At 42.8% G+C, this 25869-nt stretch overlaps 2 protein-coding genes across 5 annotated transcripts; one reads left to right on the top strand and one right to left on the bottom strand.

The window, feature by feature from the left end:
- Positions 1 to 1669: 1669 nt before the first annotated feature.
- zgc:91944 (uncharacterized protein LOC436941 homolog) lies at positions 1670 to 22068 on the bottom strand. Of its 4 annotated transcripts, none has more exons than XM_039605912.1 (11): positions 21055 to 22066; positions 20003 to 20114; positions 17882 to 18311; positions 17524 to 17609; positions 15702 to 15812; positions 14266 to 14484; positions 10847 to 11003; positions 5980 to 6062; positions 4952 to 5047; positions 4697 to 4812; positions 1670 to 3559 (listed from the first exon to the last, which is right to left on the bottom strand). In XM_039605912.1, the coding sequence occupies exons 2-11, from the start codon at positions 20082 to 20084 to the stop codon at positions 3413 to 3415; spliced, it is 1527 nt and encodes a 508-aa protein (XP_039461846.1). In that variant the 5' UTR covers positions 20085 to 20114; positions 21055 to 22066; the 3' UTR covers positions 1670 to 3412. The 4 variants fall into 4 exon arrangements, with proteins under 4 accessions (XP_039461846.1, XP_031590273.1, XP_039461847.1 ...); XM_031734413.2 differs by having other exon boundaries at positions 4697 to 4815; positions 21055 to 22061; XM_039605913.1 differs by lacking the exon at positions 14266 to 14484 and having other exon boundaries at positions 21055 to 22068.
- A 1592-nt stretch (positions 22069 to 23660) lies between these two features.
- LOC116315944 (gap junction beta-4 protein-like) lies at positions 23661 to 24899 on the top strand. The gene is made up of 2 exons (XM_031734393.2): positions 23661 to 24348; positions 24438 to 24899. The coding sequence occupies exons 1-2, from the start codon at positions 23813 to 23815 to the stop codon at positions 24712 to 24714; spliced, it is 813 nt and encodes a 270-aa protein (XP_031590253.1). The 5' UTR covers positions 23661 to 23812; the 3' UTR covers positions 24715 to 24899.
- Positions 24900 to 25869: the final 970 nt, after the last annotated feature.

The following is a 25869-nucleotide window of genomic DNA, read 5'->3' as shown; positions in this document are numbered from 1 at the left end:
CCCCTTCAACATTCAGCTCACACCAACAAACTGCCTACTTTACACGTTTTTCAGGCTTGATCCCCTTTCTTCACTCAAGCATCTTTTATGCACAGTTGAGTGATAATATTGCCATCCTGTGGTGAGAAATGAAGCACCACTTTACAGAAACAGGTGAAATTTGGACACCAGTTCAATGTGTGAATGAACTGAACTTTGATCTTGCAGTCAAATGTATTTTATTTTATTGTACAGAACGTGCTTCGACAGTCCTGTAGGCCGCTGGTGCTTCAAGTTGAACATTTTCAGTCATGTTGGATACGAAGGTTTGGTGACTTATTAGCAGCTAATATTTGGAAGATTTGCTCACCGTGTTGTTCCACTACATCTGTTATCTGCCAACATCATCTGTGACCCTGACTTTTTGCTCTGGCAGATAAAAATCACAGTGCTGCCACTTCTCCTGAGATCTGTGGTGCACTCATTGGAAACCATTTGCTTAAACTAACATTGAATTATGACTAACATTAAGTTAGAACTGCTAACTATTTCTTTCTTAAATTATATATAAATAATTCTGTTCTAATTGGTGTGTGATGAAAAAGAGTTTGAAATGTTTTCACCTTCTTATCCCTCAGTGAATGCTCCCACTCCAAAAACAAAACCTTAAAGAGGGCCTTTCACATTTAGTTGAGATTTTTATTCTTGGGACTCTATTAGAGTAGCTTTGTATGATTCACAATGATCCCCATTTATTTTGGGTTAGGTTTTGAATAAAGCTGCTTTTAGCTGCTCCCTTGTTCATAAGGGGCCACCACAGTGGGTCACTCAGCATTTTTTATTTGTGTCTCCTCCCAGAATCAAACCCACTGCTCTGGGCCGTGAATGAGCTCCTCAGTTTATTCTCTGACTGAAACAAGCTGTTTTAGCCCCCTACTTTTTCCCGTTAAGCCGACTTTCTTCTGATTGGCTGCCCTTCTTGAACACAAAATCTGAACAGCAGGTGGGTGGGGCTTCTGTGCTCCCTTTTTCACGTGCAGGAACAAGATTATGTTGGGGATATTCGCTCTTGATGACGTCACACAAAAAAATGATTTGTGTTTCATGAGTTCATGAACATCAGTTGTATTCAAGGAAGTTAAACTGTTTTTTTGTATCTCATTGTGACAGAATTTTGGTAAGTCCTAACAGATAACTACACATAACTAAAAATCAGTTTTATAGGTGAAATACTGACCTACTGTTTGAGCTTTACTAAAACAGCTTTGTATGATTCTTAGTTCATAAATAATCTCTACTGATCTTATATCGGCCTTAGCTCCGCCTGGCTGAAAGCAGACATTTTAGCTGCTTTCCCTTTTAGGTCAGCTTCCTTCCGACTGGCTCCCTCTCAGGAACAAGTGTTACAGCAGGTCGGAGGTGCTTGTGTGCTCATGAGCAGAGCTGTGCACCAAAAATGACCATATTAAGGTCCTCATCATAACAAGCCCAGAGTAGAAGTAACTATCTTCAACCACACGTTTAGAGGAATCTGAAGCCAAAGCTTTTGCCTCTCGGGGATTACCCACGCCTACACCGACCTCATCATTTGAAACATTAGCTGTAATATAACAGTATACATATAAAAAAGAAATAAGGAAAAGCCTAACCTAACATTACATCCTTTGAAATAAATGAAGACATATTCCACTGGTTGTGTACAATTTTATTATCGTTACTGGTTTCCCTTGTCAGATAAAAGCAGAGAGAGAGAGAGAGGAGCATTATAATCATAATGGCGTGCAGCTTTCCTGTCCAAAGCTGGACCAGGGAACTGTCTGAGGTGAGTATACATTATCAACACAGGGCAAACCCCAGCGCCATAAATGCTACATGACACTGTCCATATCATAAACAGTCACAATGAGGGCTGCTGTCAAAGCTTCGTGACACTAAACCCGTCGTGCACGCCTGTCACACAGTAACTCTGAGGTAAGCTTGAGTTGGCTAGTGTTGTACTGAGCAAATAAACCTATCTATTGTATAGCTATAGTGTTGTGACCATCACTCCCTGGTTTCTCTACCGTGGCATAGCTTTGGCATTAGGAGGTAACATGGTAGCCGCCCCCACCCGCAATTTGAGAACATGAGTTTTTGTTCATTATATGAACATCGAGGAGGTAACTTCCAAGGCCTTAGGCCAGTGAATATATGAGGGACTATGTAATGCAAAGTTTAACTATTCATATTTCAAGTCTGACAAATAAGTTTCTATATACTGCTAATGGACTGAAAGGAAAGCACCCACAGGTGTGGGATTTTTTTTCTGGGTTATGTACATGTCGGAGAGCTCCCCGAACACAATTCAGTAAGATTCACTCCGAAGTGCAGCTTTGCAGTCTGAGAAATTTACAAGCTCGAGCTTTAGCTTATCCCAATAGAAAGTGAGGGTAACTTGTAGCATTTATGTTGTCGCTCAATGATTTTTGATCACATTTGTTTTAGCGTTCTTTCAAACGATAAAAAAGAAACAAGAAAAAAAAAACTGAGTAGACTTTATGTTTCTAGTCTAGCTTCATTGGCTGAGGTTGGAGACAGCAGCATTAAATATAAGAAAGAAGACAGAGAGTGTGATACTTAGTCCTAGGCATGTCTGGCTAATATCAAAAGGTATAAATAACACTTCCTGTTTCGGTTAAACAGTTAAGACGAAGAAAACGAAGCACACGTTAAGACACGAAAGAAACCTGATGCAACCCTTCACCGCCTTTATCCACGATTTTTGGGATTACCTGAGATTCCGGTTGTCCCTCAGGGCTTTTGATGGCAACAGCACTCCTTGATTGATCGACTGATTGAATCAATCGATTGATTGATTGAGGTTGCAGTTTTACGGATCAGATGGAGGGAGGGGGGGGAAGAGGTCAAGACGTTCAAGAAAGCAGAGGGCGTTTGTTTCATCGCACGCTAGATCCTTGATGTCGCGCTTTATCCCCACCACCCCAACACACCCGACCTGCAGGTTCAGCACATTCCCGTCACCACAGTCCATCAAACAGCCACCCTTTAAAAAACAAAGCTCAAAGAAGGCATGGAGCACAAAAACAGAAAACGCTTAGCTTAAAATAGGCGAGGTATCACTTACATGATTCTCCCTCTAAGGAATTTAGGCTTTTTAATACCATCTTGGAATGCACTATATATATTGATATATATATTTAGATATTTATATATATATATACTGTATATTGCCGTTAATATAAGCAGGATTACTGTTGATAAATACAGTGGCCTCCTTACCATCTGAGGCACCTCAGCGAGCTTCTGCACCCTCCTCCCTTTCATATTTGGGTGACTCAGGCCCGAAAAGGCCCTGCATTGGTGGAGCAGGAGACACTTAATGTTTTCCTATTTCATCTGATTAAAATTCGAACACAGACGTGCCCGACTTCAGTCACTCTTCATCCACACTCTCCCTTTTTGAATCCTCTTCTTTTTGTTCCAGAACCTGAGGGCGGGGGCTCGGCAAGGCTGCCACCTCCGTAGAAGCGAGCGAGGCGGGATCCTGTTGGTCGACAATCCTCTGGGAAGACGTGTCTTCCTGTGGATGCATAAGCAAAACAGTTGGGACTTTAGTGTCACTTTTATTAGATATCACTCCATAAAGTGGGCCCCTTTTCTCCCATATAGCAGCTCAGGCCCTCTTGTCAGTCTTAAGACAGCAGTTTGGGCTTGGGCAGCTTGTTAAGGGCAGCGAAGCGGCTGTGGAAGTGCTGCACACTGTGTTTATGCCTTGCCTGCTGTGACCAGCTAACAGCTGGCCCCAGCTTCTGCTCTGGCCCCAGTGACTTCCTGCGATTTGTACAGTTTAGTAAACTCTGGCTGCTACACCGTGTCTGCACAGAAGGCGTAGCGTGTTAGCAGAGCAGCAGCAGCTCCGTGTTTGTTCACACTGGAGGCGTTCGAAAAACTGTGTGAAAAATGCACCGTTTTCTTAGCTTAAAGTGTAAGCGGGTATGGGATCACTAGGATTCTTGTGGTCTCAGTACTGCTTTTACAATTCAGCTTTGTGTATATTGTTCATGATGACCGTCGCCGCTCTGTGCTTTTAGTGGAAAAGATGTAAATTCACTGTTCAAAAAATAAATTAATTAATAAAGGAAAACTTTGAAAACACATCAAATCTCAATGGGAAAAGAATTATGCTGAATATCTGTACCGCTATGGGCTGAGTAATACATTAGCTAAGCCTTAATCCTGTGGAACACCTCTGGGACATCCGACCTCAGACTGTCCGGGAGTTCAGTGATGCTCTGGTCCAGATCTGGGAGGAGACCCCCAGAACACCACCTGTCACTTCATTGGGACCATGCCCCGATGTTTCAGGCATGCATACAAGCACATGGGGGCCACACAAACTACTGAGCACCATTTTGAGTTGCTGCAATGAAATTTGGGTAAAATGGACTAACCTGCTGTATCATTTTCTAAATTTGGGGGGTTTGTTTGAATTCAGCCCTCTGTATCAATATATCCTCTATATAGCATACATGTCCAGCATGATTACAGATCTGATGCATTTTCAAAGTGCTCCTTTAATTTTCCAAGCAGTTTACAGTGTGACATGGAGCATCAAATCGAGCAGTTTTACCCGGCCTGTACGTGTTCCTGCTAGTTATTTGTTCTGGCCTCTCCTTGGGTAGAATATGGTCATGTAATTAAGCCCGTGTTTACTCACTTGCTCTGAGAATCGATGATTCACCTGATCCGTGAACTCCTGCATCTCTCCTTCCTCCCCATTCGAGTGGCAGCTTGGACTTGGTACCTCGATCCCATGGCTTTCCAAAATGGCAGCTTCTGGTTGGGTCAGACGAGGAAGCAGAAGTGAGATAAATATAATGTGTAGAACATGTGCACATAAATTAATGAACAATAGCAGAAGCTAACATTTCCAAAAGCCTTAATCTGTCGTTCCTGTTTCCATCTTCCTCACCTATATTCGCTCTTCTTTTCATCTCCTTCCGACGATTGGCGAACCAGTTGTAAACCTTCAGCGCCGTCACACGCTCAAACTCTGACAGTTTACAGCCTGAAGGTTGAAACAAACCAAACATACAAAACAGTTAAATGTGCAAATCCTAAGGATTTTATTTTGAAATTCCAGGTGCTGCTTACACATCCTGTTTCTCTGCCTGCAGGCTGGCTATGTTGTTAACATGATAGTCCAAAACGTCCTTCAGCTGCCCCTACAGAGGTCTCGTTTCCAACTTAGCTACTCCAACTCTGGACTGAAGCGTCCCACAGTTACCACCCTACTGCTGGTACTGGTTCAAGTGGCTCTCCAGTGGATCCATCAGTGGATCTTTAGAGCACGTGGAGGTCGGCCACAACAGCAGCCTGTGAATCTGCAGGTACGAAACCTCAAAAATAAGACAGAATGGGGCTAACTGGAGCTAAACTGGAACTGAAAGTTTCAAAGAATGAGTCTACGGTGTTTGTGGATTTCAAAGATGCTGCAGAGTGATTGAAGCAAAACAAGCGACCGGCACTGGAACGTCAAACACAGTTACAGAGCAACAAACTTCCAGATGAGCAACTGGAGCGACGACTGATGACAGCGAATTAAACTGTTTGTTGACATATGACCATCAGCTTCGAAGCGATGCACGGCAACCGATTTGCTTCCAGTGTGGATGCAGCTTCAGAATTCAGGAGCGGTGAAGCTGTTCTGTGATGAGGAAAAACATCTCTGGAAGGTTCTAACGGTCCAATCGAACTCCAGGAAAAAGCTCAAACTCTTGCTCACTTGCTTTCTCCAACAGCGTTTATGAACGTTGATGTGCATGACAGAAAAGCAGGTGTTCCCGCCCAATAAGGTGTAGGCAGCATTTTAACTCAAAAAAAGACTAATAATAGATGATGAGCGACAGCGACTGATCGCCCGTCAGCTGACATCGATTCAGCAAGATGTATTTTCAGAACTCAGAAAAGTGCGCTTTACTGAGGAACCCCTCTAACTACCTGGTTTCTGGATGACGGAGTTGCAGGCGTTGGCGATCTCCTCCCGCTTCGCCTCATCTGGATACTGGTTCTCCATGAAGAAGCTGGAAGACATGAAGAGCCGCTCTGTTGGCAAAGAGCTCAATCACGCAGGCGTCACGGGCATTTATTAGTCGACGTGCGGCGCCGGTCTGAGCCGAGCTAGTTACGCCCTAATTTTACACTTCATCAACTTTTCAGGCTTTTGTATTGAGCGGCAGGAGAGTTAAGGACAATGTTTACACAGCGAGAGAGCAGCGGGGAGGGTTCGCGCCGTGAAGGGACAGATTAACGAACCCATTAAGCGGATTCATTTCTGCAATTCAAGCTTTCTACACTCAAAACTCTAACCCTGTAAATACGACTATTTTTTTAAATAAAAGATGATTTCTTTTTTATTCTAAATGAGGATTAGCGTAACCATTATTTCTATCTTTTTCTCTGCAAATTTGCGTTGCTCATATCTTGCCTTTTCCTGTCTCTCTAACAGTGAAAAAGAATCATTATTTCACATTAAAACACACACAGGGATCAATTTCTCCCAGCCCTCCTATCCTCTCACCTCCCTCCCTCCCTCCCTCCCTCACACACATCATCTTCACCTCTACTGTATCGTCCTTGGATCTGAACTAGCTCATAAGGATCAGCACTGCAGTAGAATTGCGTAATCCCGGGGTACTGCTGGTGAGTGTTGTCTGCGTGCTCTTATTACTTTGAGTGCCCAGACTGCACCCTATACTTACAGCAACCATTTAATAGAGAAATCAATTGCACACAGCGGGCACCGTGCTCCTCTTTCTCAGCATCCGTCTAGGTTACTGAGAAGACTGTCTGGGACAAATACGTACCAGGGAAGCAGGGTCACAGCAGCCCTAATGAAAAATGACATCATAAACTGAGACGGTTCTGCTCGCCACTGAGAGCAGGAAGCCGCGGCAAAGAAGCCATAAAGGACACAAATACTGGAAAGGTTTTTAATGCCGACCGTTATCTTAAGCGACGCTGCGCTTCTGTTCCAAGAACTCGGGCACAGATGTGCTCCAAGTCATCTGAAGTTTTCTGCCGATCTCGGCTGCTTTCTATGAGCTTTTTATGCTTCAGAGCGGCACATAAACTTTATCTAAGTACAACAGGTGACCGCGGGAACAGGAACATCTAAAAATCCATTAAACTTACTTGATAAACTGATGATTTTAGAGCTGTAGCAATACAAATGGAAAATGTAACTGCTGTTCAGTTACATTTTCCACTCATTGTTTAAGGGGCTGCAGATGTTTATGGTGTCAATTTAGGATCTATCCAGAGTTATTCTAATTATGTAGCTTTACCTTAGGTTTTGTTAGTTTCAGTATTTGTTTTTGTCACTGCACTTCTTATTATGAAGAGGGGACATCTGTCAGCGGAAATATTTCGGAAGAACAGAATGGCTATTTCCCTTGTTAGGCGGGTTGTGGCAAACTTTAATTTTGTACATTTACAAAATCCTTGCAGCTGGTTTTATGGGTTTTTTTAGTTCATATAAAATGTTTTGTCCTACCTGGTTTTAGATTTGAATTTAGTTTTAGTTTACTGTAATAACCTCGGTCCTATGAAGCAGTGTGACTAAATGAATTTGAATTTCAGCTAAGTTTTTGGATTCCATCAACTATGAAAACAAGACAACCAGGATAAAACTGGGACTTTTCATTTTCTTTACACAAAGCTCAAATTCCATCTTGTGTCCTAAATAAAGCACATCCCTGCCCCTTCGGTGCCGCTCCGTCAAAAGCCAAACTCACTTGCTCTTTGGTTGAGCTACAGCCAAGACCAGTCAAGACCATACAGGGAGTGCAGAATTATTAGGCAAGTTGTATTTTTGAGGAATAATTTTATTATTGAACAACAACCATGTTCTCAATGAACCCAAAAAACTCATTAATATCAAAGCTGAATGTTTTTGGAAGTAGTTTTTAGTTTGTTTTTAGTTTTAGCTATTTTAGGGGGATATCTGTGTGTGCAGGTGACTATTACTGTGCATAATTATTAGGCAACTTAACAAAAACAAATATATACCCATTGCAATTATTTATTTTACCAGTGAAACCAATATAACATCTCCACATTCACAAATATACATTTCTGACATTCAAAAACAAAACAAAAACAAATCAGCGACCAATATAGCCACCTTTCTTTTTGCAAGGACACTCAAAAGCCTGCCATCCATGGATTCTGTCAGTGTTTTGATCTGTTCACCATCAACATTGCATGCAGCAGCAACCACAGCCTCCCAGACACTGTTCAGAGAGGTGTACTGTTTTCCCTCCTTGTAAATCTCACATTTGATGATGGACCACAGGTTCTCAATGGGGTTCAGATCAGGTGAACAAGGAGGCCATGTCATTAGTTTTTCTTCCTTTATACCCTTTCTTGCCAGCCACGCTGTGGAGTACTTGGACACGTGTGATGGAGCATTGTCCTGCATGAAAATCATGTTTTTCTTGAAGGATGCAGACTTCTTCCTGTACCACTGCTTGAAGAAGGTGTCTTCCAGAAACTGGCAGTAGGACTGGGAGTTGAGCTTGACTCCATCCTCAACCCGAAAAGGCCCCACAAGCTCATCTTTGATGATACCAGCCCAAACCAGTACTCCACCTCCACCTTGCTGGCATCTGAGTGGGACTGGAGCTCTCTGCCCTTTACCAATCCAGCCACGGGCCCATCCATCTGGCCCATCAAGACTCACTCTCATTTCATCAGTCCATAAAACCTTAGAAAAATCAGTCTTGAGATATTTCTTGGCCCAGTCTTGACGTTTCAGCTTGTGTGTCTTGTTCAGTGGTGGTCGTCTTTCAGCCTTTCTTACCTTGGCCATGTCTCTGAGTATTGCACACCTTGTGCTTTTGGGCACTCCAGTGATGTTGCAGCTCTGAAATATGGCCAAACTGGTGGCAAGTGGCATCTTGGCAGCTGCACGCTTGACTTTTCTCAGTTCATGGGCAGTTATTTTGCGCCTTGGTTTTCCACACGCTTTCTTGCGACCCTGTTGACTATTTTGAATGAAACGCTTGATTGTTCGATGAAGCTTTGCAATTTTAAGACTGCTGCATCCCTCTGCAAGATATCTCACTATTTTTGACTTTTCTGAGCCTGTCAAGTCCTTCTTTTGACCCATTTTGCCAAAGGAAAGGAAGTTGCCTAATAATTATGCACACCTGATATAGGGTGTTGATGTCATTAGACCACACCCCTTCTCATTACAGAGATGCACATCACCTAATATGCTTAATTGGTAGTAGGCTTTCGAGCCTATACAGCTTGGAGTAAGACAACATGCATGAAGAGGATGATGTGGACAAAATACTCATTTGCCTAATAATTCTGCACTCCCTGTATTACAAAGGGTATCTGTCAGAGGTGAGGACCTACAGACGGTGGTAAAGCAAACTATAAGCCTGACAGATGGTCTGCAGTAATGCTGAGATTATATTGCTCTGTCATGGTGAACAGAGGGCTGAAGGTTAAGTTGTCAATTTACTGGTGGCTACATTCATGTTTTCAACTATAGCAAGGAGTTGTGGGCGGGGACTAAAAGAGTGAGATTCTGGATGCAAGTGAAATGAACTTCCTCTGAAGGGTATCGGGTCACACACTCCTGTGGACCTCACCCTGTCCTTTAGTGATAGAGTGAGAAGCTTGGTCACTCAGATTAGAACCACCACTGCTCCACATCGAAGAGCCAGGTGAGGTGGTTCAAGGCCCAGGACACTGCGGTAGACTCAGGACATGCTGGACAAATTATGTCTCTTTGTTGGCTTGGAAACATCTCTGTGTCCCTCCCCCCCTTAAAGAGGTGGCTGGGGAGAGGGGGGTCGAGACTAGGTATGGGTGTGACTAGCTGACCAGACGATTAATCATTGCTCTTTCAGTATCATTTATTCTGTAAACATTTTGATGTTCATTGTCTGTAAATTTTTGTGTCCTAAATATGATGGCGCTGCAGCCCTGACACTGTTGTAGAAAAACGCCATAAGGCTGTTCATCTAAACGTGATCTTTTTGTTAAGCATATTATTATTAGATGTTTTAAACGTGACATAATGACATTGCAGATATAAGCAGTGGAAATCCGCTTTATCTTAAGGGTGGCTGGCCTCTCCATAACAGACAGGCTGAGGAGTTCGTTCATTTGGGAGAGGCTCAGACTGGAGCTGTTAGTCCTTGGCACCAAATGAGCCTGTTGAGGTGGTCACCTCCTGGATGAGGTGTCCTGCCTGGAGGAGGGCTGGGGGTAGACCCAGGACACGCTGGAGAGATTACTCTCTCAGCTGGCCTGGTACACCGCAGTGTTTCGCAGGATAAGCTGGAGGAGGCCGCTCTGCTCAGGCGTGACCCAGCCCCAGATAAGTCGAAGAAAATGTACTGATGGATAATAATAAGACTTGAACATCTTTTTAGTAACATGTTTTCATATCATATTCAACATGAACTTATTTTAACTGTTCTCTTTTTCCTTCTTCATTTTCATTTTAAAAAGTATAAAATGTTGTGTTCATAATCCATGATGTGAGGTGCCACACAGTTAAGCAGCATTTAAAGTGTGATTAATGTTTTCAAATGTCTTTGTTTAGACAGTTTTTGACAGTGTCCATTAAAAATTGGACAAAATTAAATTGACATCTAAGTGTTTATTAGTTTCACATTAGTTGGCTAGTCTAATATTTTTCCTGATTTAGTCACCAGGAACATCCCTAGTCTGAAAATCTCCGCTTTAAGTGCTACTCCAACAATCCAAACCTGATACATGACAGAAAATAAAGCTGAATGGAAAACCACAAGCCAAGTCTAATTTAGTGTTAAACCTTCCTCACCTCTCCATAATTGATTGGCATTCCTTTCTCCAGGTGAAACGGCTTCCTCTGCGCAGCCTCAGTGGACCGCCCACTATCCCTGCTCTGTCACCTGCCATGATTCCCGTCCTCCAGTCAGGCTCTTCCTTCACCAAAGAACGCATTGATAAGGTAGCACCTGTAGAAGGGAGAGCATGCAACTTCACTTTCCAAGACCAGACCTTTACAAAGGGTGTCGCTGTGTCCTTCAGTCTGTTTCTCTTTACAGTGGAAGACTTGACATTGTCTTATCCAATGTGCAACACTTAGCCTATGAGCTTCTTATCCCTTTTTGGCATTTAAAAACTGAGGTTTAGTCATTTTTGTTCATTTTATGTTTTTGTCCCTCCAGACACAAACCCATTAAAAAACTTTCAGTCTTCTAAAATAAGTTTTTTCACTCTGATGAAGTCATCTCTTGACCCAGCAGTCTTAGCTAATTGTAGGCCAATCTCCAACCTTCCTTTCATATCAAAAATCCTTGAAAGAGTAGTTGTCAAACAGCTAACAGATCATCTGCAGAGGAATGGCTTATTTGAAGAGTTTCAGTCAGGTTTCAGAGCTCATCACAGCACAGAAACAGCTTTAGTGAAGGTTACAAATGATCTTCTTATGGCCTCTGACAGTGGACTCATCTCTGTGCTTGTCCTGCTAGACCTCAGTGCTGCGTTTGATACTGTTGACCATAATATTCTGTTAGAGCGATTAGAGCTGTAGGTATTACAGGTACTGCACTGCAGTGGTTTGTATCATATCTGTCTAATAGACTCCAATTTGTTCATGTAAATGGAGAGTCCTCTTCACACACTCAGGATAATTATGGAGCTCCACAGGGTTCAGTGCTAGGACCAATTCTGTTTACATTATACATGCTTAAATTAGGCATTATCATCAGAAGGCATAGCATACATTTTCACTGCTATGCTGGATCAGGTGACCCTGAATCCTCCCTTAGTTATGCTGCAATACGTGTAGACTGCTGGGGGATTCCCATGATGCATTCAGTTTTTCTCCTTTAGTCGCCTTTCTCACTCACCATGTGTTAATTGACCTCTCTGCACTGAATCATACTTGTTATTAATCTCTGTCTCTCTTCCACAGCATGTCTTTTATCCTGTTTTCCTTCTCTCATCCCAACCGGTCACAACAGATGGCCCCGCCCCTCCCTGAGCCTGGTTCTGCCGGAGGTTTCTTCCTGTTAAAAGGGAGTTTTTCCTTCCCACTCTCGCCAAAGTGCTTGCTCATAGGGGGTCATATGATTGTTAGGTTTTTCTCTGTATGTATTATTGTAGGGTCTTTAACTTACAGTATAAAGCGCCTTGAGGTGACTGTTGTTGTGATTTGGCACTGTATAAATAAAACTGAATTAAATTGATGCACAAGGAAACAGTGCTCATGTAGCCTCGGTGCACATTTTAGCACATACAGTCAGGGAAAAATTATATGAACCCCTGCTGATCTTGTAAGTTTGCCCACTAACAAAGAACTGATGAACCTATAATTTCAATGGTAGGTTTATTTGAACAGTGAGAGACAAGACAAGAAAAAAAATTAATTCACATTTTCATGAAGGAAATGGGTATTTTATCCCCTATCAATCAGTAAGATTTCTGGCTCCCGGGTGTATTTTATACAGGTAACAAGCTGACAATGACAGCCTTCTCAACTTGTTACTTGTATAAAAGACAGCTGTCCATAGAAGCAATCAATCTATCCAGATTCCAAACTCTGCATGATGGCGAAGACAAAGAGCTTTCCTAGGATGTCAGGGACAAGAATTTGGACCTACACAAGGCTGGAAGACAAGACCATCGCCAAGCAGCTCGGTGAGTGTCCACAAGGCCCCACCGGTTCAAGAAAGCAGATGTACAAGCCCGTTGAAGTATGCCACTGAACATCTCAATGACTCAGAGGAGGACTGGGTGAAAGTGTTGTGGTCAGATGAGACCAAAATTTCTTTGGCATCAACTCAACTCACCATGTTTGGAGGAGGAATGCTGCCTGTGACTCCAATAACACTATCCCCAGGGTCAAACATGGAGGTGGAAACATTATGCTTTGGGGGTGTTTTTCTGCCAAGGGGACAGGACGACCGAACCGCATCAAAGGGAGGATGGATGGGGCTATGTACTGTCAAATCTTGGGTGAGAACCTCCTTCCCTCAGCCAGGGCATTAAAAACAGGTAATGGGTGGGTATTCCGGCATGCCAATGATCCAAAACACACGGCCAAGGCAACAAAGAATTTGCTCAAGAAGAAGCATATTTAGGTCTTGGAGTGACCTAGTCAGTCTCCAGACCTTAATCCTATAGAAAATCTGTGGAGGGAGCTGAAGGTTCGAGTTGCCAAAAATCAGCCACGAAACATTAATGCCTTGGGGAGGATCTGCAAAGATGAGTGGGATAAAATCCCCCCTGCGTGCAAAACATGTGGCCAACTACAAGACACGTCTGATCTCTGTGATTGCCAACAAAGGTTTTGCCACCAAGTACTAAAGCATTTTTTGCAAAGGGATCAAATACTTTTTTAAAATGCATTTTTCTGGATTTTTTTGTTAAAAAAAATTCTAAAACTGATACGATGCCTTGTCCTAAACAGTCCTTCAACAGAAGGCGTTGGTAGTGGTCAACTAAAAGGCTTAAACAACACATCTCAGCTGTAGATACTTCTTTTTCTTTTCAGATCACATTCATGTCTCAGGTTTTCAAAGGACATGATATCAACACAATCTGCATGACACAGACTTTGAATCTTTTCAACAGCTTTTAAAAGCTCAAATCTTAAATGTAGCAGGGAAGAGGGAAAAAATGGTTTCGCTATACTGAACTATGTTTAAATATCTGATTGTGAATGTGAAGAATTTGGGGTACCAATCACAGTGCATGTCGGATTTTATGTCAAACCCTATCAGAACTTTTTACCATCTGTACTTTGACTAAGCGAGCTTTATGAAAACAATGTCACAGAAAGGTTGAGTGTATTGGAACAGAAAGGGAATCTTAAACAGAGAGTAAGAAAATAATTTCTAAATAAACGCGTGAACTAGCTCTCGGATGAGAGGTGAAACGTATTTAAGAAACTTAAAGAAGTCCATTCACTTTTCTTTCCAAGCTCCTTAGATCACCATGACCTGGATGACTCAGAACGTACAGAGACAACTACATTTAAACCACACCCACTCGCTACAATGGAGAGCTGGATATGAAACGTCTGGAGCCATTTCTTTTTAGCATTAGAAATCTAAGTTTAGGAGCCATCTGAGACTGCTGTAAAACCCCGTGCTGACAAAGCAGGTCCAGGCTGATCAGCATGCAGACCCACTGTGGTGCATGTGTCTCCTGTGGCAAGCTGCTGATGCCAAGGAGGGCGGGGTGGGGATGCGCGAGAAAGGGCGCAGTTACCTGGCTGGGCTTGAGCAGCTGCGGCTGCAGCAGTGTACCACGGCAGCAAGTGCATCAGCAGCTCTCTCTGCCTGCTCCACGATGGATTGGGGTTGAGGTTGGTGTTGGGATTGGGGAGGATGTTGGGGAGGCTGCCGCTTGCCCCTGCTACCGTCCCGTCTCTGTCCCCTCCCCTGGCCCTGGGACTCACGCTGTGCTGGCTTTCACTCCACCTCAGCCCTTCAGTCGGGACAAAACCAATAGTCAGGCAGGCCACCGCCACGGGACACAGACACCAGCTGTGGCAACAACTGGAGGCTGATAGTTTGCATCTATGTCTCTGGATTAAGTGACACACTCCTGCAGACGTGCCTTGAAATGGTAACTTTATCAACAAATACACGCTCTGTAATTTCAGTGGATTGGCCGATCAGGAATCAATTTCACAGACAACACTGCTTCTTTACAGATTCATGGAGGGCAGGTCAATAAGAGCTCATGTAAGAAGCAAAGCGCTGTGGCCACTTTGGCTCAGAAACATTGCAGACAAAGTAGTTATTGTTAGTATCACTGTTAATAGCTTGTTTGTTAGCCATGTGGGAATGAAAACCAGCACCAGAGTACCTCCAGCGTCAGGGCTGGGAACTACAGAGGAGCTAAAGCGAAGCCTGAGTGGGACGGTGTGGGAGGGGGGGAAATAATAAAGCATTAAGATGAAAGGAGACAGCAGGGACAGCAGATGGTCCATCAGCGGCTTTGTTTATTTCACACACTAACAATGTAAAGATGGGACTTTTTGACATGATTTAGTGCGGGAGCATGCTGTTTGACAATAATCAATAAAAGCAGGGAGCATCTTGAGTTGACGCCCGTTTGTCGTGCCGTCGCCATTTTAATGCTTGCCGAATTTGCATCTCAGGACGAGGCGAGGTCAGCGCTGACCCGAGCTGTTACTCTAGACTGTGCGGAGAAGCCGGATTCGCCCGCTAAAGTTTCATTTCCCAACCAGAAGCCTTAACGCTATCGATTAGAATCTCCTGTGACGGGACTACCTTTATCTGAAAATATAGATTTGTCTCGTGTCCTTTCTCGACCTCGCAGCCATTGTGGACCAGGTTGGGGTTAAGCGGGAGGAATTAAAGGTGTGCGGGTTTACCATGCAGGAGGATGGTGGGCGGGTAAAGCGGAGGAGGAGGAGAGGTGGATGGGGAAGGGTTAGCAAGCGGTGGTTCGCATTCAAGACACACAAGACATATTATCCCTTTCTAACACGAGCCTTCTGTTATCTAATCTGCAGTGTAATCTTTCATCATTAACCTGACATTCAACCTTGAGGCACTGATCTGCACCTTCTCATAATTAATCCAAAATCCATTATTCCTGGGAGGATCTGTGTCCCGCTCCTCGCCTCTGTAAAAGTTACATGTTACGCTTGTACCTCTTGGCCTGCGTCTCACCTGGGTTGTTCCTCTCCAGCAGGTACCAGCGGTAGAAGGCTCTGCGCTTGGAGTCGCTCATCTCCAGGCCCTGCTGCAGCAGCCACTGAGAAATGTAGCTCTGGCTGATGCCTGCGTGCGGGAGGTGACACACGTTATTTTAACAGGTTGAGGACAATGATTTATGTCGCGGCGCACCAGCGGCGGCGGCGCTGCTGGAGAGATCGGCTGCGTTCCAGCTCTGGAATACTCCTGTTAAGCTAATGAAGCCATCCCCCGACATCGATACTTTAATTAAGGACGTGATGTAGTGCAATCCATTTTCAGGGAAGGAGTAGAAGTTTACTGACATGAACCTGCTGCTACTGCAAACACACATAACACAGCTGGCATTAGCTGAAGCCCATTAAAAGGCTCTTTAAAATCTTTCTGACTCGGTGTGCTTATTTTTCCTTTTCTTGGTATTAAAAGTCAGACTGTGCTCAGGTATTCAACTGTATTCAGGCTTTTGAAAGCAAGTCATAATTACCAGTTAACAGTTAGGTGCCTAAATGACAGTAATGTGAGTCTCTCTGAACTTTGTTAGACAAACGATTAATTTGAAGACTTTAATCACAATATTTCTTCAAGTGTTTTACCACTATGAGTTGCAAACCTGGCAACTCAATGGCCCTAAAATGACCACCAATACCAGGAAATTCTATATTTTAGGATCTTTATTTTAGATATAAGGTACAACATTAAATTAGCCCACAAATGGAAACCTGACGTATCTGAGGGGTAGTTTTATGGTTAGGTTTTAACAGAATGTGTGCAACTCATGTCTAAGCATCTGCGATGGCGCGGAATTTCCCCCATTTGGTGACTGATCGCAAATAGTTGTGGAAGCCACTTCCAATCGCAAGGTGATTGCACAGGTTAGCTGATAGGAGGCAAGTCTTTTCCAAACAGTCTTGACTCAGACAGACTGCTGAAAGTTTGCAAATAAGTGCCGTCTCACTTATAAAAGCAGAGAAATTGTCGATACATTGACATTAACCTGATTCAGTCTACACCGATAAGTGCAATTTGTCTACAGTTTGTCTCTTTGCAGTACGGGACTCGACTCAACTGGTTGCCAACTGGTTATATTACTATATTACTATAACAGCAAGGTTGCTATGCACCTAAATAATTTTTCAGTTAAATCTCCGTATTGCAGCAACTACGTCACTATTTATATAGGTTTCTGAATTTCTGAGTCTATGATGTTCAACACACAGTTCATCACAACTGATCACGATTGCATGTTGCAGACATGCTCTCCATCTTTAAAACCACCAAAAGCAACATGGTCACAATTTAACTGTACACAATAATGTTGGTTTGTGTGCGTGGTCTCCTAACAGTCTTAAACTATCAACAAATTTAATCCAACAGGAAGTTAACAGCAAAACAAGAGCAGTTTGGAGAGATTTCACAACTTTAACAGCAACAGCTTTGCTTTATGTTTGCAGTAGTTTCAGTAGTATCAATACTACACATCAGCAGATGCCTGAGGCCAAGGTACAAGTATCGAATAGAAACTGGCAAAAGTGGGATGGGAGCATCTGTGAGCCAGTTACACTTCATTTTGCAGTTTAAAAAAAAAAAAAAAAAGTGAATGAGTTGGCAGAGAGAACAAGAGCAAAAAGCCTGAAAGCAGCTTTTCATTGTTCAATACAGAATCGTTTGGTTTAGCATTTTGTTTGAATTAAATCAAGACAACAAAAGTTAAAATCTAATTAAATGCTGAGCCCCCCCGTGTTTCTCACTGCACGATCAACAGTATAATGATCGGGAATGTCACAGCAAAGCAGAGTACCTGTAACTTGGCCCACGATTGCCTGAGAGATCCTGCGGTTGTTCAGGAAAGTTTTAATCTCTTCTTTCACCAGGTTGCTGTCTCTCCTGCAAAAGCAACAAAAGGCCCCATCACTGCCAGAAGAACCATTACACGGTGGTTAAAACACCAGCCTTTGCTCCAACTAACCTTATTCACTGCTGCTTCTCCTTTTTCAGCCATCCCTGAGCACCTGACCTGAATTAACTGCATGTAAATTCTGAAGAATAAGCCTTCGCCTCTGGGAATAGTAGCTGTCATTATCTGATGTTATAATAGTCTCTCTAATATTCCTTTGGTCTCTCTTGCACCACAATCCTCCCGTTCTCCCTCTCCTTACCTCATGTACTCCTCCACCTTTTCCTCCAGGTCCCAATCCTCCTCCCCCATCATGTCGTAGCTGAAAGACCGCTGAACTGCCACAGTGGGAGGATAGAGGGGTGGGGGAGAGGCCTCGAAGCTGTTGCTCGGGGACAGCGCGGCGCCGTCCAGGCCGGAGGTCTGCGTGGTTGCTGAGGCCAGGGAGAGCGAGGAGGCGGAGGATGACGATGAGGAGGATGGGGCTGGGGCGGCAGTGGCGGGGGCGTTGTTGGAAGGGGCCGGGTGAGAGTCACAGTGGGACGGGCGGTGTTCGGGGTCCAGCCTCTCCAGGGACTCCAAAGCGTGGATGATCTGAGGTTTGGTCATGCCGGACAGGCGCAGGCGCTGCAGGAGGTCAATCTGCTCGATGGTGTAGCGGGGCTCCACCTCACAGCACTCCATTCTGGCATCTAAAGTAAATGAGCCGGGTTTATCGAGGCGAAACCAATGAGACACAAGACCAAATCTGTGAGTGAGCCTGAACCAACCATCACCCTATTAATACACCCGAGAGCAGCACGGACGGGCTGATTTCTCACCAGATAAACAGCACCACGAGACTTCACAGAGTGCTAACAAGACATAAACGGCTATATTTATCCCCACTCAACACCATTCACAGACCTTAAATAGAGATAATATGTTGCAGACTTTTTCAGAACCTGCAGAGAAATGATCAAAGGAATATTAATAGATAAGAAAGGCACACGCAGCAGGATTCAAGCACTTTGAAGGAGTTTATTTATACTGACACTTTAAATGCAAATCTGATCCGAGTATTTTGGTAACGTTAATACTCGAAAAAACCCAAATAACTTTGAGTGAAAACATGACGAGGTTATAAAAAAATTGCACTTAGAAAACAGAGCACTCCGCACTGTTCTCCTGCGAGGAACCCTTTGGGTCATTCAAAAAAAAAAAAAAAGTTTTGGCCACCTTTCAAATGCTTGGCACACTGCACTTAGGCTAACCTTGCTCCATTTGTCCTGGGTGGAATTAAAGTAAGATCACCCTGGCATACGTAACCTAACATCAGGTCCCACCTCGGCTGAGTCATATCCATCCTTTTAGGGGTTTTTTTTTTTATCCTAGTATTCACCAATGATTAAGATGCACCAAAAAGTAAAGATCACATTAAACTTTTTTAATTTTTTTTTTTAAGAAATGCAGGAATTTGACATGACCTTGCTTACTTGAAAAGCAGGGGTATTCAGAGTGGGGCATCGGGTAGCATTAGCCCCCCTCAAATTTGATTTTGTATGATGGTCAGTACCACTAGGTGTTAGCACAGATAGGACCAGTGGTAGACATACCTCAGTGCATTTACTCAAGTACTTCAGTGAAGTACAGCAATGGAAGGAAGGGCACATGGTGAAAAAACTGTGCCAAATAAAATATATGGATCAATTCATTGTGGTGAATCCTCTGGAAATAAGGTAGCAGCATTAAATATGTTTAATGCACTGAAGTACTTCTAAAGTATATTTTGGATAAAAATAATGATATAGTTGTTTATTACTTTGGTTTTGCATGTTTTCTAAAATATCCATCTCCTTAATATGAAGCTGTATTTTTGAATCTACCAGCAGTAACTAACATTAGCCTCCAGCTGCAGATGATTTTAATTCAACATCTTGCATGAAAGTCTGCATGAGTACTTTCACTTGAAGTGCATTAAGTACATTATGATGATAAAACTTTTGCACTTTCACCTAGGCAGGATGATACATTTTAAACACCCTGCCCTGTTCTTGGATGACAATAATCTACTGGAGTAATTTCTCCCACTTTTGCATAACTGTAAATAATGGATAATGACGCTGCTACAACAAACAGAAAAAGTTCAACTTGTTAAATGTGTTGCAAGAACAGGAAACCTCCAGATCACTGCCGCCTGGAAAAAGTTAAGTTGTTGGATTTTTTTTTATTTTATTTTTTTTACAAAGCTCTCTGCTTCAAAAGTCATGCGCTCCCAAAGCAGAGCGCAGTGATTTAACCCGCCACCTTTACCACACACGCATCTCTTTAAGCACAACTGTAACATCCAAATCTCAGCAGCTGGCTGACTTTGACTGTTTCGCTGTCTCGTTGTCGATCTTACCTGATGGAGGGGGTGACACGGACAGCCGCCCCGGGAGTGGTTCAGTGCGTGGGGTCGCAACGGGGACACACCACTGTCGCATGGCTCAGTGAAGTTCAGCTCGGCTGGACCTCTGAGGAGTCACACAGGAGACTTGCTGCAGTGTGTTGCGTTTAAATCGCCTCTATTAGCATCTTGCCAAACCTGCAACAACAGATCACTCCCCTAGCAGCCTGTGCTGGCTAAGCTAGCGCCGTCAACTCCAGTTGGTTCCCCTGAGCACCAACCTCCCATCATCTGCTGCTTAGCTGTCCTGTTAGCCAGAACGAGACTAGAAAGCGGAAGCGATGCTTGCACCCTTCAAAGTAAGACAAACTGGTAGCTAGATAACAATAACCATTTTTCACATTATACTGCATACACAGACAGAATTAAACTGAATTCGGAAGCATATAACTACTTTATAGCTATTTTACAAAATGAGTCTATTTTCCACCTCCTATTCTATCTGGGGCCATTTCCATTTATGTCTCAATTTAGTGTTAGATTTTTACACTTAACTCAGCCGTAAAATGACAGAGTAGTAAACATAAATAAACAAATAAAATACTTTTCACATGCCATGTCTTTTCTCAAACTCCAGTATCCACTTATACAGACAGAATTACAAAGATGAATGTGAAACACTTAGAAAGTTAAATGTATTCACCTTTTGTGATCCATTTACTGAAATAACAACTATTATTTTGCTCCAATTATGAGCGCAAATTGCCCTTTTATTTTGAAAAACTGGGGAAACGATGCTACTCAGTCTGGGTACCTTGATAAAATGGTCTCTCTTGTCTCGGCTAACAACTTACCCAAAACTTGCACTTTAGGGGCAATATGAGCACTGTTTCAAACAAACAACCGTTTACGAAACATTCACCGTTCTAGAGCGCTACAGCCAAACATTTTATGTGTTAAGTCGAAGGGCTGGGACCAGCGCCAGCTGCTAACGGGTTAGCTCGCTTGCTAGCTAAGTTAGCTGGTGGCTAGCACCGGATTGTCCCGCCGCGGAGCACCTCTCTTACCTCCCGTTGCTGAAGGGAGACAGCTGCAGCCGGCTGGTCGGACAGGGCAGATAATTAAAAGTGGCAAAAAAAAGTAGCGGTTCACTCAACTCCGCTATAGGTAATAAGTCCTGGGTTGAAGGCGGACGGTGAAGTTAACGAGCAGAGGGTGAAGGATGCGGGGTCATGTTGTCTTTCGCTATGCAGTGGGGAAATAGTATATGCAAACGAGAGGAGTCTGTCTCAATTTGTGACCCCTCACCCGACAGTACCGTGAAGGCAGCAAGAATTATCATTATGATTTCCGGTTGTACAGTGCGTACTAGAAAACGTCTACCCTAAATTCAAGCACGGCTGCAGGACAACATGAAGCCAAAAGTAACGTTTTAACTAAAGTGTCTGAAAATGTAACGATGCTCGTGCGTGCATCTCGCTCAGGCGGCTTTAGCGGCATTTAATCCCCATAATGAAAACATTTCTTCTTTTATTTTGGTCAAGTACTTAGGAAATATGTCACTAAATCGGTTTTCCTTGACGCATCACCGCCCAATACATAAGTGGGTCTGTCTGCAGACTGTAATAAGCTTCCTTGCAGGCGTTTGCAGACGAAGCCATATGAACAGGAGGTAAACAACAATTATAATGAGTGGATAAAACGAGAGTGTGGCTGTTCTTGGCTTGGAATACCATGAAAAGTACTTAACCCTAATATGTATTTGCAAGGAGCATTTGCAGCCTTGCAAAGCAGTCAGTGGGAGCCTAGAGAAAATCAGAAAAATCTATAAAAATTAAATACAAATATGGACAGAAAAAATTGGGGACAACTTTTAGGTTCTTGGGCATCACCCTGTACTTTAATACAGATGGTATGACTTTAAAAAATGACGGTGCACTAAAGTCTGAAAATGATTCTGCATTAACTATTTTTGCATAATGTTGGAAAAAGTATTTGAATCTTGTTTCAAGTAAGAATCATAATACTACAATATGAAGGTACGTGTTTCCAAGTCCGGCAGTCAAACTCGTTCAGAATCTTTTTTAAATATGAGAATCTTTTTTAATGCCGCTATGCCAAAAGCCTACAAAATTATATCCTCTCATTCAGTGCAAAGAAAGAAATTTATCTTAAACTTTATTTTATTTACAGTATAAAACAATAGATAGATAGATAGATAGATAGATAGATAGATAGATAGATAGATAGATAGATAGATAGATAGATAGATAGATGTAGGTTTATGTATGTAGTTATTGATTGATTACTTGTAGTAGTAAGAAAAAAAGCATTAGTGTTAAAATAGATCCATTATCGCTCAGGGCATCTACATGAAACGTGTCATTATAATTCATAATAATAATGATTAATTAGAATTATAAATTAGAATGACTAAAAACCTATAATGTCATAATTTACATTATGTTAGTATAACTATTAATCCACAAATAATAATAATGATGAATAATATTGGGTCAGGTCTTCCTGGGCCTCTCAGTCTATGTAGGCTGTAGACATAGGCACCTTCCTATAGCGTTGTTGCATCTTTGTACATCAGTACTCTCCAAGAGTGAATATCAACTGCCGATCTAATCTAATACAGCTGGATTTCATTGTCCAGCTTCACGCAGACACGTACAATGTCATAACCATATTATACAGTCTGTGGTCTAAACCCAAAGGATTACTTGACTCTGGCTGATGTGGTTCTCTATATCCACTCTGAAGTTATTGTCCACCGTAGAGTGGAGCCAGCCAGCAGACCGCCTTCCTGCCAAGGGTTGATATACAAGAAAGTTATTCATCCAGGACCAGCTTCACAGGTTATAAAATTGAGAATGAGGTTATTGTAAGTGTGCTGCGTTTTGTCCAATCTGACAGGTTTTGTCTTGTGATTGTAACAGCTTTTTCAAAAAAAAAAAAAAAAATACAATGTTTTCACAGAGGTGCTGTGTCTTTGTATTTATAAAGGTTGTTTTTTCCTCTTTCTTTTATAATTTCACTAAAGAGTGAATCAATATTATATTATATTATAACCTCTGTTTTCTTTGTATTTCTGCAGGGTCTTTAACTTACAATACAATCCACCATGAGAAACTGTTCTTGTGATTTAATGCTATATAAATAACATTGAGTTCCTCATACAGGAAGGATGGGATTATATAAATCACATGTGATGTTTTGTCTTTGTTTCCAACTCATCCAAGGATAGGATTGTGCTGTTTTGGCTACATTTTAAATATACTGTAATGTTAAAGTCAGGAGAAGACAGCTTGGTGTGTATAAAAACTTTCCTCAGAAGTGAATACTCTTCTGTCTCTTTCCAAGAAACTTCCTCATAGGCAGACTTTTTGTATCTTTTGACACAACCGAGCTTGTTGTATCACCTACCTTTTCTTATTTATTCTAAGTCAGGCTAACTGGCTTTCTCTGAATATAAGACTGGTAGCTTCCAGGATGGTGCAGAGCTTGTGTGAACTATTATTTAGCAGTCTCTCTCTGTTAGTCAAGGTGTGTGTGTGTTTTATCACCAGTTGCAGAAGTGACTGTAGCTGAAGAATGGGTCTATGTTTGCTTTGTTCTGTGTACCTCCCTCCCCTTCTGGCTGTGCCAAGAAGGCACAGGCAGGTATTAAGAAACATATTAAAGCGCCTTCGTGCTTGACATGCCCAGTTCAGAGTGCGTCCAAGCGAGCTATACCTCAGCAGTGGGTCCCACATTTTGGGATTTTTTTTTAGTGTTCTGTTTCTACAATTGGTTCCAACTGACATCTGAAACAACGCCATGAACTGGATCTTCTTGGAGGGTCTCCTCAGTGGGACTAACAAGTACGCCACAAGGTTTGGTCGAATCTGGCTTGCCATTGTCTTCATCTTCAGGCTCTTGGTCTTCTTGGTGGCTTGTGAAAAGGTCTGGGGCGACGAACAAAAGGACTTTGATTGCAACACCCGCCAGCCTGGTTGTCAAAATGTCTGCTATGACCACTACTTCCCCATCTCTTACACCCGACTCTGGGCTCTCCAGCTGATCTTTGTGACTTGTCCATCCCTTCTTGTGACGCTCCACGTTTCCTACAGAAAAGACCGGGAGCGTAAGCACCGGCTAAAGTACGGAGAAGACTGCACACCTCTGTATGATAACACAGGAAAGAAACGAGGGGGTCTCTGGTGGACCTACTTTTTCAGCCTGCTGTTCAAGATAACTGTGGATGGCGTGTTTGTCTTCCTGCTGTTTTACCTCTACGAAGCTGCCTTCTTTCCTCCACTGGTGAAATGCAGAGAAGAGCCATGTCCCAATGTGGTGGACTGCTACATTGCGAGGTAAGGGATACCTTTATGGTTCTAAATGGTCAAAAATTTCGAACGCTCAATCCTACATTATGTTTTATCTCTTACACTCTGTTTTCCAGGCCAACGGAAAAGAAGATATTTACTGTCTTTATGGTGGTGACCAGCTTTGTGTGCATTTTCCTCACTCTTTGTGAGGTGTTATATCTGTGTGGGAAGAGGTTCCGGGAATGCTGCAAAAAAGGACCTCGCTCCATGAGAGACAACTCCTTCATGATGACCAGAGTTCCTCTGAGTGGTAATGAAAACTCAGCCTACAAAGAACCGGTTCTGGAGAAGAGTGTGACCAATGGAGAACCAGGCCAGAAGGGTTCAGCCCCGCCCTACACCATAGCCTGAGCTCATTATGTCCTGAGAGACATAATGAATTTTTAAATATCAGAATCAGAATCGTCTGCAAATGCTTACAAAGAGATGATGTTGTTTATTTTGAAACCAATTTTACATTTAAACTATTTTATGTTTTTGTTCCCTAACATTGATGTGTTGAGCATGTATGTACTGCTATTTCAATAAACGTTTAATCTGATACTATCAAAATGATTTTTTTATGGATTTATATGACCATATGTCAAGACTATCTCTCCACTCTACATATTCCACATGTTCACTGAACAAAAATCTAAACGCAACACTTTTGTCTTTGCTCCCATTTTTCATGAGCTGAACTCTAAGATCTGAAATGTTTTCTACAAACACAAAGGACCCATTACTATCAAATATTGCTCACAAATCTGTCTAAATCTGCATTAGTGAGCACGTCTCCTTTGCCAAGATTATCCTTCCCACCTCGCAGGTGTGGCATGTCAAGGTGCTGATTAGACAGCATGAATATTGTACAGGTGTGCCTTAGACTGCCCACAATAAAAGGCCACTCTGAAATATGCAGTTTGATCACACAGCACAATGCCACAGATGTCGCAACTTTTGAGGGAGCGTGCAATTGGCATGCTGACTCCAGGAATGTCTACCAGAGCTGTTCCCCGTGAAATGAATGTTCATTTCTCTACCATAAGCCATCTTCAAAGGCGTTTCAGAGAATTTGGCTGTACATCCAATCGGCCTCACAATCGCAGACCACGTGTAACCATACCAGCCCAGGACCTCCACATGAGCATGTTCACCTCCAGGATCGTCTGAGACCAGCCACCAAGACAGCTGCAGCAAAAATCGGTTTGCATAACCAAAGAATTTCTGCACAAACTATCAGAAACTGTCTCAGGATCAAGTGACCAAAGGTGGGGGGGGGGGGTTGTGGTATGGGAAAGCGTATGTTACGGACAACGAACACAAGTGTATTTTATTGCTGGAATTTTGAATGCACAGAGATACTGTGTTGAGATCCTGAGGCCCATTGTTGTGTTGAGATCCTGAGGCCCATTGTTGTGGCATTCATCCATGACCATCACCTCATGTTAAAGCATGATAATGCACGGCCCCATATTGCAAGGATCTGTACACAATTCCTGGAAGCTGAAAACATCCCAGTTCTTG

The sequence above is a fragment of the Oreochromis aureus genome, linkage group 22, assembly GCF_013358895.1.
Source record: "Oreochromis aureus strain Israel breed Guangdong linkage group 22, ZZ_aureus, whole genome shotgun sequence".
Taxonomy (NCBI): Eukaryota; Metazoa; Chordata; class Actinopteri; order Cichliformes; family Cichlidae; genus Oreochromis; species Oreochromis aureus.
Note: the sequence above shows the minus strand (reverse complement) of the source record. Positions and strands in the feature narration are given on the sequence as shown.

Excerpts from the sequence above, each read along its gene's own strand:
- zgc:91944 (XM_031734413.2), bottom strand. The coding sequence starts at position 20,084 with ATGCGACAGTGGTGTGTCCCCGTTGCGACCCCACGCACTGAACCACTC. Across the intron at positions 14,485-15,701 it reads GCTGGAGAGGAACAACCCAG|GGCTGAGGTGGAGTGAAAGC; the intron begins GTGAGACGCAGG and ends TCCCGACTGAAG. Across the intron at positions 5,048-5,979 it reads CTCCGTCATCCAGAAACCAG|GCTGTAAACTGTCAGAGTTT; the intron begins GTAGTTAGAGGG and ends TTCAACCTTCAG.
- LOC116315944 (XM_031734393.2), top strand. The coding sequence starts at position 23,813 with ATGAACTGGATCTTCTTGGAGGGTCTCCTCAGTGGGACTAACAAGTAC. Across the intron at positions 24,349-24,437 it reads GTGGACTGCTACATTGCGAG|GCCAACGGAAAAGAAGATAT; the intron begins GTAAGGGATACC and ends TCTGTTTTCCAG.